The sequence below is a fragment of the Amia ocellicauda genome, chromosome 12 (assembly GCF_036373705.1).
Source record: "Amia ocellicauda isolate fAmiCal2 chromosome 12, fAmiCal2.hap1, whole genome shotgun sequence".
Lineage (NCBI taxonomy): Eukaryota > Metazoa > Chordata > Actinopteri > Amiiformes > Amiidae > Amia > Amia ocellicauda.
The window spans coordinates 14,493,417-14,506,987 of NC_089861.1; the positions used below are offsets into that span (position 1 = coordinate 14,493,417).

At 40.0% G+C, this 13,571-nt stretch overlaps 1 protein-coding gene across 2 annotated transcripts in view; it reads left to right on the top strand.

The window, feature by feature from the left end:
- smad1 (SMAD family member 1) overlaps positions 1–7,041 on the top strand; it is a 30,306-nt gene extending 23,265 nt beyond the window's left edge. The window contains exons 5-8 of one of the 2 annotated variants that reach the window (XM_066718428.1): positions 199–420; positions 861–1,117; positions 1,365–1,404; positions 3,930–7,041. In XM_066718428.1, the coding sequence (XP_066574525.1) occupies positions 199–420; positions 861–1,117; positions 1,365–1,404; positions 3,930–3,967 (557 nt within the window). In that variant the 3' untranslated portion in view covers positions 3,968–7,041. The remainder of the gene's footprint in view (positions 1–198; positions 421–860; positions 1,118–1,364; positions 1,405–3,929) is intronic. The other variant, XM_066718427.1, reaches the window with a different exon arrangement.
- Positions 7,042–13,571: the final 6,530 nt, after the last annotated feature.

The following is a 13,571-nucleotide window of genomic DNA, read 5'->3' on the forward strand; positions in this document are numbered from 1 at the left end:
CAGGTGCACAAACGGTGCACAAACTACAACAAAGTAAAGCCTTTCCTGGCACATGTGGACAACTTTATGAAAAGAGTCTACAAAGTGATTCCTTTGTAAAATGCTGTGGCCTGTCATGTTAACTGGACTATAACGGGAGCTCTTTGCTAGTGACTCGAGAAGCTTTTTTTTTTTTTAACGTGTGTATTTCCTTTGCAGATGTGCAGCCAGTATCCTATGAGGAGCCTAAACACTGGTGCTCTATTGTCTACTATGAGCTCAACAACCGTGTGGGAGAGGCCTTCCACGCCTCCTCCACCAGTGTGCTGGTGGACGGCTTCACTGATCCCTCCAACAACAGGAACCGCTTCTGCCTGGGGCTCCTGTCCAACGTCAACCGCAACTCCACCATTGAGAACACCAGGCGGCATATTGGGAAAGGTTAGTTCTTCCGTTATGGATCAGTGCTGATGTATATTATAACATATTTGTATCTCTCTTAGGCTACTTATTTTGTCTTGCTTGCCACTTAAAAAAATGTAAAGTTAGTGTTTATCTAACTTTAATAAGTAACTTAAGAATAAATTGCCAATTAAATGCAAATAAGTGTATTTTATTGTGAGTATAGATTCCCTATGAGGTGTGAAAAACAAATGGTAAAGTGTTAATTGGGCTTTTATTCAGTTATGTTGAATATGCGTAAATAGTAAAGGGTCATCCAATAATCTGTTCCCTGATTAAGACTCTTGCAATTTAGAAATATATCCAAGGGGGAAAGCGTTTTTAAAAGCCATGCAAGCAATATGTTAAAGGACTGGATGTTAATGATAAAGATTCCCGTGCTTCAGTGGTGGTTAAACCTGTGCATGCTTTCTTCTCAGGCGTCCACCTGTACTACGTCGGGGGTGAAGTGTACGCTGAGTGCCTCAGCGACAGCAGCATTTTTGTGCAGAGTCGGAACTGCAACTACCACCACGGCTTCCACCCCTCCACGGTCTGCAAGATCCCCAGCGGCTGCAGCCTGAAGATCTTCAACAACCAGGAGTTTGCAGAGCTCCTTGCCCAGTCTGTCAACCACGGCTTTGAGGCGGTCTACGAGCTCACCAAGATGTGCACCATCCGCATGAGCTTCGTCAAGGTAGGCAAAACACGGTGCACTGGGGGAGGAAAAAGCTGTGCAGTACAACTGGTATAATATCATACAATACACGCATGAAATAACTTGAGTATGGAGCATCACATGTTCAGGTGCTTTGTGCAAAACCCTTGAACTCAGGGAACACTCCCCTATTGTTTTTTTACCCAACTGGTCACTGATATATTGACTGAGTTACGAATGAAAATGAAAGTGTGTAATGCTTGTCTGCTGCACGTTTGTATTGCAGGATTTCCCCTCTGGACAGCTCTTGCCTAACAGTTGCACAGGTAGTTGGCAGAGTGCGTTAATCAAATTGGGTGATAAGGGAGAAATGCATGGGACTACAGGTGTAGCGCTGAACTGGAAGCAATCAATAAGGATTTCAATTAAATCGTCCCGTCTCACTATTTGATGGTTAACGTGTAGAATGTACAGTTGGAGTTAAAAGCATGCACACCCTTCATTTCAAATTAATTCAGTTGAATTAGTGTAAATTAAAGTATATTTTCAAACAATTCTGATTCTGGTGATATGTGTAATTGAAACTACTTATTAATCAGTAGTATCTCTCGAGAGTTTGATTCAGCAGACAGAGTTGATTGAATAGAGATTTCTATGCAGTTTCATATGAAGGGTGTAGAAACTGATATGATCCTTAATCTAATTAATACGAACTAAAAACATATTTAAATTAATCAAAAATTATCTCTTCAATACAGTTATATTAGTACAATATAAAATTACTAAAATCTTTATTATAACCTAACTGAAAGACGACTGCAGGCAAAATCTTATTATAATGAGAACTTATTATATTCTGTCTGCACTATTTGAGGCCTAAATTAACTTGGAATTGAAGAAAACTGGTATACATATAGTGAGGGAAAAAAGTATTTGATTCCCTGCTGATTTTTTACGTTTGCCCACTGACAAAGAAATGACCAGTCTATAATTTTAATGTTAGGTGTATTTTAACAGTGAGAGACAGAATAACATCAAAAAATCCAGAAAAACGCATTTCAAAAAAGTTATAAATTGATTTTCATGTTAATGAGGGAAATAAGTATTTGATCCCCTATCAATCAGCAAGATTTCTGGCTCACAGGTGTCTTTTATACAGGTAACGAGCTGAGATTAGGAGCACTCTCTTAAAGGGAGTGCTCCTAATCTCAGCTCGTTACCTGTATAAAAGACACCTGTCCACAGAAGCAATCAATCAATCAGATTCCAAACTCTCCACCATGGCCAAGACCAAAGAGCTGTCCAAGGATGTCAGGGACAAGATTGTAGACCTACACAAGGCTGGAATGGGCTACAAGACCATCGCCAAGCAGCTTGGTGAGAAGGTGACAACAGTTGGTGTGATTATTCGCAAATGGAAGAAACACAAAATAACTGTCAGTCTCCCTCGGTCTGGGGCTCCATGCAAGATCTCACCTTGTGGAGTTTCAATGATCATGAGAACGGTGAGGAATCAGCCCAGAACTACACGGGAGGATCTTGTTAATGATCTCAAGGCAGCTGGGACCATAGTCACCAAGAAAACAATTGGTAACGCACTACGCTGTGAAGGACTGAATTCCTGCAGCACCCGCAAGGCCCCCCTGCTCAAGAAAGCACATGTACAGGCCCGTCTGAAGTTTGCCAATGAACATCTGAATGATTCAGAGGAGAACTGGGTGAAAGTGTTGTGGTCAGATGAGACCAAAATCGAGCTCAATTCAACTCGCCGTGTTTGGAGGAGGAGGAATGACCCCAAGAACACCATCCCCACCGTCAAACATGGAGGTGGAAACGTTATGCTTTGGGGGTGTTTTTCTGCTAAGGGGACAGGACAACTGCACCGCATCAAAGGGACGATGGACGGGGCCATGTACCATCAAATCTTGGGTGAGAACCTCCTTCCCTCAGCCAGGGCATTAAAAATGGGTCGTGGATGGGTATTCCAGCATGACAATGACCCAAAACACACAGCCAAGGCAACAAAGGAGTGGCTCAAGAAGATGCACATTAAGGTCCTGGAGTGGCCTAGCCAGTCTCCAGACCTTAATCCCATAGAAAATCTGTGGAGGGAGCTGAAGGTTCGAGTTGACAAACGTCAGCCTCGAAACCTTAATGACTTGGAGAGGATCTGCAAAGAGGAGTGGGACAAAATCCCTCCTGAGATGTGTGCAAACCTGGTGGCCAACTACAAGAAACGTCTGACCTCTGTGATTGCCAACAAGGGTTTTGCCACCAAGTACTAAGTCGAAGGGGTCAAATACTTATTTCACTCATTAACATCCAAATCAATTTATAACTCTTTTGAAATGCGTTTTTCTGGATTTTGTTGTTGTTATTCTGTCTCTGACTGTTAAGATACACCTACCATTAAAATTATAGACTGATCATTTCTTTGTCAGTGGGCAAACGTACAAAATCAGCAGGGGATCAAATACTTTTTTCCCCTCACTGTAAAAATGAGCAGTATATTGAAGCAGATGACACATTTGCTCAAATTGGAAGTGTCGTAATACAAGGACAGTTATTTTGAATGCGATGATGCAACGGGAGGGGAAAAACATCTGTATGATTTAAGTATGGGGCGGTTTTGTTGTCATCCCAGTGGGTTTTGGAAACAGTTTTTATTATGTTATTGTCAACTTCTACAGCACAGAATGAGAACCAGCCCAATCACTCATTTAACTTGGCCTCAGTGCAAAGGGAGCAAGGCACAATAGTGTTATTGATTTATCTTCTGTTTTCATCTGAGACGGGTGGATTCTGATTTGTTGTTGTTGTTGTTGTTGTTGTTGTTGTTGTCCATTTCCAGGGCTGGGGTGCAGAGTATCACCGCCAGGATGTCACTAGCACCCCCTGCTGGATTGAGATTCACTTGCATGGTCCTCTGCAGTGGCTGGATAAAGTTCTTACTCAGATGGGATCCCCCCACAATCCTATTTCATCAGTGTCCTAGACAGAACTGCTTATTTGCCCGGCCCTGTTGAAAACAAGGGCTGGAGTTCGAGGAGAGGGAGGGGGTTACACTTTACTTGAAGGATGTCTGAATTGGGCACATTGCAGAATGGCACAGGGGTGGGTTGGCATCTGGAAGATACTTGATCTTTGTGACCAACTGTAATAATCAGACCATCATACTCATTAAAAGTATCCACGCTGGTCTTGTTTAATTTTTTTTCTTTGTTTCTAGTTTACATTGCAGTATTCCATTGTATACCCAAGCAGTCTCATGGGTTGTTACATTAATATTAAGGAAAAGAGGATGAATTAAAGGTGGAAGGTGACCAATTGAAAAAGAAAAAACAAAAACTATTGTAAGGTCCTGTTTTAGCTGAATGTATTAGCTAATTACTGTATTATGATGTTAAGGATCAGCATTTCAAAAATAAATAAAATAAATCTCCCAGACACTTAGCTACAGTGAGGGAAAAAAGTATTTGATCCCCTACTGATTTTGTACATTTGCCCACTGACAAAGAAATGATCAGTCTATCATTTTAATGGTAGGTGTATTTTAATAGTGAGAGACAGAATAACAAAAAAAAATCCAGAAAAACGTATTTCAAAAAAGTTATACATTGATTTGCATGTTAATGAGGGAAATAAGTATTTGACCCCTTCGACTTAGTACTTGGTGGCAAAACCCTTGTTGGCAATCACAGAGGTCAGACGTTTCTTGTAGTTGTCTACCAGGTTTGCACACATCTCAGGAGGGATTTTGTCCCACTCCTCTTTGCAGATCCTCTCCAAGTCATTAAGGTTTCGAGGCTGACGTTTGTCAACTCGAACCTTCAGCTCCCTCCACAGATTTTCTATGGGATTAAGGTCTGGAGACTGGCTAGGCCACTCCAGGACCTTAATGTGCTTCTTCTTGAGCCACTCCTTTGTTGCCTTGGCTGTGTGTTAAGGGTCATTGTCATGCCGGAATACCCATCCATGACCCATTTTCAATGCCCTGGCTGAGGGAAGGAGGTTCTCACCCCAGATTTGATGGTACATGGCCCCGTCCATCGTCCCTTTGATGCGGTGCAGTTGTCCTGTCCCCTTAGCACCCCCAAAGCATAATGTTTCTACCTCCATGTTTGACGGTGGGGATGGTGTTCTTGGGGTCATTCCTCCTCCTCCAAACACGGCGAGTTGAATTGAGCTCGATTTTGGTCTCATCTGACCACAACACTTTCACCCTTTTCTCCTCTGAATCATTCAGATGTTCATTGGCAAACTGCAGACGGGCCTGTACATGTGCTTTCTTGAGCAGGGGGACCTTGCGGGCGCTGCAGGATTTCAGTCCTTCACGGCGTAGTGCGTTACCAATTGTTTTCTTGGTGACTATGGTCCCAGCTGCCTTGAGATCATTAACAAGATCCTCCCGTGTAGTTCTGGGCTGATTCCTCACCGTTCTCATGATCATTGAAACTCCACGAGGTGAGATCTTGCATGGAGCCCCAGACCGAGGGAGACTGACAGTTATTTTGCGTTTCTTCCATTTGCGAATAATCGCACCAACTGTTGTCACCTTCTCACCAAGCTGCTTGGCGATGGTCTTGTAGCCCATTCCAGCCTTGTGTAGGTCTACAATCTTGTCCCTGACATCCTTGGACAGCTCTTTGGTCTTGGCCATGGTGGAGAGTTTGGAATCTGATTGATTGATTGCTTCTGTGGACAGGTGTCTTTTATACAGGTAACGAGCTGAGATTAGGAGCAGTCCCTTTAAGAGAGTGCTCCTAATCTCAGCTCATTACCTGTATAAAAGACACTTGGGAGCCAGAAATCTTGCTGATTGATAGGGGATCAAATACTTATTTCCCTCATTAACATGCAAATCAATTTTATAACTTTTTTGAAATGCGTTTTTCTGGATTGTTTTGTTGTTATTCTGTCTCTCACTGTTAAAATACACCTACCATTAAAATTATAGACTGATCATTTCTTTGTCAGTGGGCAAACGTACAAAATCAGCAGGGAATCAAATACTTTTTCCCCCACTGTATGTCCTCCTATAGGATCAGATGTTGCACAGATGGGGGAAGACAAAACAATGCAAGAGTTCCCTTGATTACATTGGAAGAGTTTCCTATAGATGCAGTTAAAACACGGTAGGTCTGTGGGGATACATTTTGACGTGGGAAGATAAATCATAGGTTTGCATAGTCTTTCTCTACTTGTGTTACAATCTTCTAAGTGTTAAATTGAATTAAATTAGTGTTAGACATATTCCGCATTAGAGTAAGCCCTGCAAAATGCTGTGCAGTCAATTTGGAAGTGTAGACTGGTTAGATTAGCGTGCAGGATTTTGCAGGTAGTTTATGATGTGATGATAGAAGATGGGATAAGCGGAGATGAGCACAGTTCCAGATGTACATGCCCCGGCTGTGCATGGTACAGCTAATGTGTTTCTTGCTGCGTTGCATTGAATATCTATATTTTTTTGTTTGTTTTAGTTTTGTTTTTTTGCTTTTACCTGAGCTGCAGTAGCTCTGTGGGACTGCTACATGACTGTCAAATTCAGTTTTTGCCTGAGCCTCTTTTGTAGCCAAGCATCTTTCAGTATATTTTGTTTCTCCAAGTTGTGGACAGAAAATCAAAAAACAAAAAGAGACTTTGTGTTAAATAAATAACCCTATAATGTCATTATTAAAAATGTAGAATTATGGTGTCATACTTGTATTTGGGAAGCTTAGGAAGGCCCAGAAGCTATCAAAATGTTTTACAGACTGAATTAATTTTACTTTTTTTTATTGTATTATAATTTTAATTTCAAAAAATGTTTTCTGCTGTTTCTTGTATCTGCACTTTTACAGAATGCCCCTCATGTTTTCTTTTGTGTTTTTGCTGGTTTTGCTGAGTAGTGTTTCTAGAAAGCAGTTTTATTCCATGAATATCAAGTCTCTACTGGAAGTTTCAATAAAAAGGTTTCATTACCACTGGTTTCTTCTTCTTTCCTCAAAGTGTCATCTTTTATCTAGAACTGTTTTCTCCCCATTAAAAGCAAAGATTAACTGTGCATGTGTTCATAAAATGCTCCATCTCTGCATTTATATACGTGTGGATTTAGCCTAAGGATCTATTTGTTTACCTTTATGTATCCATAAATAGTACATACACAAGAAGTTACCCCAAAGTCCACAGTTACAAACCATTCTTCAGATGAATGGAACAAAAATAGAAATGTAAAATAAAAACCATAATAATGTCTGACACATCCTTCTGTTTCTTTGGATTAATATCCTTGCAGTTCGCTGGCGTTCCCCACATTTTGGGAATTAAGTACAATATTCCTCTAGCTCTAGTGGAGGGAATTGCATTGTGACCTTTTCTATACTCTGAACAATGTAGAGATATGTTGCAATTTCCTAGAGGTTTACAACAGTAGTTGTAGAAATTATATACAAAAAACTCAGGTGGAACAAAAATAGAAAGACGCTATAGCCCTCGAGGTTTCAAGTTCACCATTAACGCTTTTAGCCACATATGCAAGAACTTTAAATGACTACTGTATCAATTAATTTATATTTCCAGATCATTTAATAAATAGTCTATTACATGTGTAACAAATGTACTTAAAAAGACAAAACTGCCCTTTAAGACCGAAGAGTCGGCAGCCCTGGTCTTGAAATTCAATTTTGCCTCTTGTTATCAACAATGCCAGTTAATGTGTTTCTTAATTTTCTGGATGATATATTTGGACATAGAAGAAAGCCCTTCTGTACATTGTTTCATCTTTACTACTTGATTATGGGTTTGGATGTTTTAAGTAGTGTCTTTGCTATCTGATATATACAATGTTTGTCATTTTTCCTCTATAGAGCATGGCAGAATGTTTATTGATTTATAAATGATTGCAGGCAGATATTATTTGTCCTAATTAGGAGATTAATGCACCCTTTTATAAGTTAATTAAGTTTCCACACAAAAATATGAAAATGTTTTCAGAGATACGTGAGGAATGACAATTCTCTGAGCAATTCAACCACTAAGGTCCTTTTCTGGAACATTTAGAAATATCGTTTCAAAAATGTTTAGTTTTGTAATTACTGTGTACATGTGTGTGTAAAAGGTCTGGAAAATCTGTTAAAAATGTATTTTTCTTCTGTTATATCGGTTAGCCTTAATTAGAATAGCCTTAATTGCAACTCATTATTAGAAGGCGACTGTGACGGTTTACAAATTGATTTCAGCAGGCTTTCCAAATTCATTCAAAATCCATCTTAGAAACAAATCAATTCCCTTTTCAACAGCTGGAACATTTTCACATTTTCATGTTAACAATTGGGTTCCATTTCATGGTTTCTGTGGAATTTGCAGATTCGGACTGGGATTTTTTGGATACACTGTGGTTAGCCAGTAACTAATGTCTCAATTGCTAATTTAGGTTATTATTCAGGAGGAAGAGCGGGTGAACTGAGACCATGGGATTTTGCAGGGTCTCCGTTGTAACACACAGAGGTTGGCAGTAACACTCAGAGCTGTCAACAACTAAATGATCAAGTGACACTAGATGGTAATGGCAATGTGAGGCACATCACTCAATAATATGTGAAATCTAGATAGCATGTGGTAGAGCTAGTTTTCAATAAAATTAAACTTAAAATGAACCTTACAAACCCACAATGCCCCTGTGGCAAAGGAAATCATAAAACCCAACTGAATGCCCTCTATAAGGTCCACCAGAGAAAGTGAATGGTCAATGTCTGTGTATCAAATATGACCAAAGGCCAGGGGCTTTTAAAATATTATGCTAAGCCTGAGAACTGATGATATTAACTGTCTGTCCAGGACCAGGTTTCACAGAACCCTGTCCTAAGGGCAAACAAAGCAATTTATTAATTTCAACCAACTGAGCCACAAACAAATGTCTCTTGATGTCGCTTGGTGAAATCTTTGAATCATTTCAACATGGGGGCTGCTGAGAGATTTGAAAGCAAGGTGCAGACAGATGGAGCTCCTCGGAAGGGTAATCAGCTCTAGGCATCGGGGAAATGTTTTCAAATTCAGAGTTCATGTTCATGGATTATTATAGCACATGATATTTAAGCCATTGTATCTTGGTAGCTTTGCCAGAGGTTAGGTAAACAGGAACTGTGCAGAACACCTGTGAGTTACTTCATCGTTTGACTAAATAGGTAGCAGCAGAGAGGAATAAAGGATCTCTTTCTTTTACTGGGCTGCTGTAGGCCATCTGTCTGCAGTTTATGAAGTGTAGCTGTGTAACCTGCCTGGGGAGCTGTGCTAATAATACTGACGTGAAAGGAGATTGTTCCTGCCGCTCCTGGGCTTGTTAGCAGTACCTGACAGAGAATGAACAGAGTAGTGGATGAATGTTAATAATTTCAATAAATTACAATAATTTCCTTGTGAGTAATCGTTGTTTTCTGGGTTCAAGTTCACATATGCAAGGCTCTCTGAACAACATCCCTTACGAAAAAGGTTTAGTTGTAGAAATATCCCGGCAAGATTGCAGTTACATTGCAGCAACCCAAAAAGGTTGCGAGAATGGATCTACCTAGCAGCAAGGTAGCAGATAACTGCAGACTTGCTGTAAGTTAGCAGAAAGGTTGTAAAGAAGATTCTGGTTAATATGTTAGCAGGAAGGTAGCAGTGTAGAGCACTATTTTACTTCTTCATACTGTACTGCAATGCACCTCACTATACTGCGCTATGCTGTACTTTACTGCACTGAACGGTGAACGGTGTAGGAATTACATCAATTTTTATATGTGATCCCCCCAATTTTAGGGACTCAAAAGTATTTGGACAAACTAACATAATCATGAATTAAATTGTGAGTTTCAATACTTGACTGCCTGAAGTCTGGAACCCATAGACATCACCAGATGCTGGGTTTCTTCCCTGGTGATGCTCTGCCAGACCTGCACTGCAGCTGTCTTTAGTTCCTGCTTGTTCTTGGGGTGTTTTGCCTTCAGTTTTGCAGGGTGTGAATCATTAGGTGTGGCCAAATCAACTATTTGGTGCATTCTTAAAAAGAAAGAAGGCTCTGGTGAGCTCAGGAACACCAAAAGGCCCGGAAGAATACGGAAAACAACTGTGGTGGATGACAGAAAAATTATTTCCCTGGTGAAGAAAAACCCCTTCACAACAGTTGGCCAGATCAAGAACACCCTCCAGGAGGTAGATGTATCTGTGTCTACAATCAAGAGAAGACTTCACCAGAGTAAATACAGAGGGTTTACCACAAGATGTAACCAGGAAACAGGAAGACCAGATTAGAGTTTGCCAAGAAAACATTTAATGAACCCTGTACAGTTCTGGCACAACATCCTATGGACAGATGAGACAAAGATCAACTTGTACCAGAATGATGGGAAGAGAAGAGTATGGAGAAGGGAAGGACCTGCTCATGATCCGAAGCAAACCATCTCATCTGTGAAGCATGTTGAATTTGGATGTAACTACCCTCAAATTGAAGATGAAAATCTATATTTACAGCACATCTTGATTGTTTCCTTTCAAATCCACTGTGGTGGCGTACAGAGCCAAAATGATGACAATTGTGTCACTGTCCAAATATTTATGGACCTAACTGTACATACATTCAGGGGTGCATGCACTGCCAATAGTATGCTGTTTTTGTTTTTTAATAACTACTGTATTGCCTGTGTTAGTAGTGTTTTCAGTTATTTGCTGGGAGCAGCACTGCAAGATCTGCTACAGAACAATTAGAATATGACTTTGCTTTCCATGAGACACATGAGGAAATAGAAGCTCCACTTTATTGGTGGAATTGAAATTGAGTGAAACTCAGTTCCACTAAATCTACCCCATCCTTGCTGTTTTTGAAAAAAAGTGTCCTTTGCATTTCAGCATCCAGTTGCTCTTCTGAATTCTGCACATCTGTATTTATTTGCAGTCCTAGGCGAAACCGTCTCATCCACGAGTAAATTAACATGCTTGTACTCCTTGCAAAGAATTTCTAGTTAAGTTGTAAATTCAGGTAAAGAAAATCATAGTTTGCTGCAACTAGTCTTTTTACTAGTTACTACTAGTAACTTATGTACATTTTGAATACACATAACCATTCAAACATGTCTATTAATTGTCCTAAAATCAAGTGCTAAGCAAGCATAGAATCTAGGGCTGCCTTGATTAATCACCTTTCATTTCTCAGAGTTTGCTCAGTTTTCACACTTCAACCACTGTCCTTTTTTTCATTATTTCAGTAGAAGTGAAAACATTGAAAAAATAGAAATTGCACACCACATACTTCAATTTATATTCTACAGAAAATATACAAATTAAAATATGTTAAACCATTCCCCCCCATCAATGCAAGTTAGTAGCTGCATTACTTTGTTATTGTGAATTACATTTATATTATACCCCAAGTCTGAGGGTTGAAAATGGAAAGGTAAAATATTTGTATGACATGATATTTTGCAAAATCACATTAAAGCTTTAAATGTTTGGGGGATAATGCAATCTAACAGTCTGGGTATCAGGTTTAAAATGATATCAGACTCTTGAAAGGATGTTAAAATATTGCTGATAAATAAATAAGTAATCCATGTGATTATGGATTTATTTTCTTGTTGACTTTGATGTTTATCAAATTATAATCCAGCAGAATTTATGATTCCATCAGTCTTTTTTGAGAAGCGCAAATACGATTAAAAAATATATGGGGTGGAGGATGTTGTCACAGCCACAGTCCAGCACTTCTCCCAGCTCCCTTCATTCAATCATCCATTCAACATTCCTGAACACCTTGTGCACTTGTCACTCACTCTCTGCTACCATTCGCCCTGCACCTCCCAACTTGGTGCTTCCCTCAGCGAGTGGTGTATGGCCTTACTTAACTGTGGAGCATGAGGTAAGTCTCGTTCACACAATTGATAAGTTACACTTAGTGTATATGTCTGCTTAGATTAATTATATTTTGTGATTATTGTGTGTAATTAGGTTTAAGCTTAGATGGAGTGTTAAACTTTTAAATGGAATCGAAATGTTGGTCTTAAATTCTAATCTACACTCACCTAAAGGATTATTAGGAACACCTGTTCAATTTCTCATTAATGCAATTATCTAACCAACCAATCACATGGCAGTTGCTTCAATGCATTTAGGGGTGTGGTCCTGGTCAAGACAATCTCCTGAACTCCAAACTGAATGTCTGAATGGGAAAGAAAGGTGATTTAAGCAATTTTGAGCGTGGCATGCTTGTTGGTGCCAGACGGGCCGGTCTGAGTATTTCACAATCTGCTCAGTTACTGGGATTTTCACGCACAACCATTTCTAGGGTTTACAAAGAATGGTGTGAAAAGGGAAAAACATCCAGTATGCGGCAGTCCTGTGGGCCAAAATGCCTTGTTGATGCTAGAGGTCAGAGGAGAATGGGCCGACTGATTCAAGCTGATAGAAGAGCAACTTTGACTGAAATAACCACTCGTTACAACCGAGGTATGCAGCAAAGCATTTGTGAAGCCACAACACGTACAACCTTGAGGCGGATGGGCTACAACAGCAGAAGACCCCACCGGGTACCACTCATCTCCACTACAAATAGGAAAAAGAGGCTACAATTTGCACAAGCTCACCAAAATTGGACAGTTGAAGACTGGAAAAATGTTGCCTGGTCTGATGAGTCTCGATTTCTGTTGAGACATTCAGATGGTAGAGTCAGAATTTGGCGTAAACAGAATGAGAACATGGATCCATCATGCCTTGTTACCACTGTGCAGGCTGGTGGTGGTGGTGTAATGGTGTGGGGGATGTTTTCTTGGCACACTTTAGGCCCCTTAGTGCCAATTGGGCATCGTTTAAATGCCACGGCCTACCTGAGCATTGTTTCTGACCATGTCCATCCCTTTATGACCACCATGTACCCATCCTCTGATGGCTACTTCCAGCAGGATAATGCACCATGTCACAAAGGTCGAATCATTTCAAATTGGTTTCTTGAACATGACAATGAGTTCACTGTACTAAACTGGCCCCCACAGTCACCAGATCTCAACCCAATAGAGCATCTTTGGGATGTGGTGGAACGGGAGCTTCGTGCCCTGGATGTGCATCCCACAAATCTCCATCAACTGCAAGATGCTATCCTATCAATATGGGCCAACATTTCTAAAGAATGCTTTCAGCACCTTGTTGAATCAATGCCACGTAGAATTAAGGCAGTTCTGAAGGCGAAAGGGGGTCAAACACAGTATTAGTCTGGTGTTCCTAATAATCCTTTAGGTGAGTGTATATCTAACAGAACATTTGCTAAATATTAATTTGCTTAAACCTTATTTATGTATTGTATAGATTAACATTAAAAACATATGATTTATAACTGCCACATGCACATATTTGTCACTGAAAACATAAATGCATTTGATAGTTTTAAGTTATTCATAAAGAAGCAACCACAATAGTATTTTAAGTGCTGAATGCCACTTTCTTTGTCTAGATTATTGTTTTTTGTTGTATAGAAACTGTTCTATTAATGTAC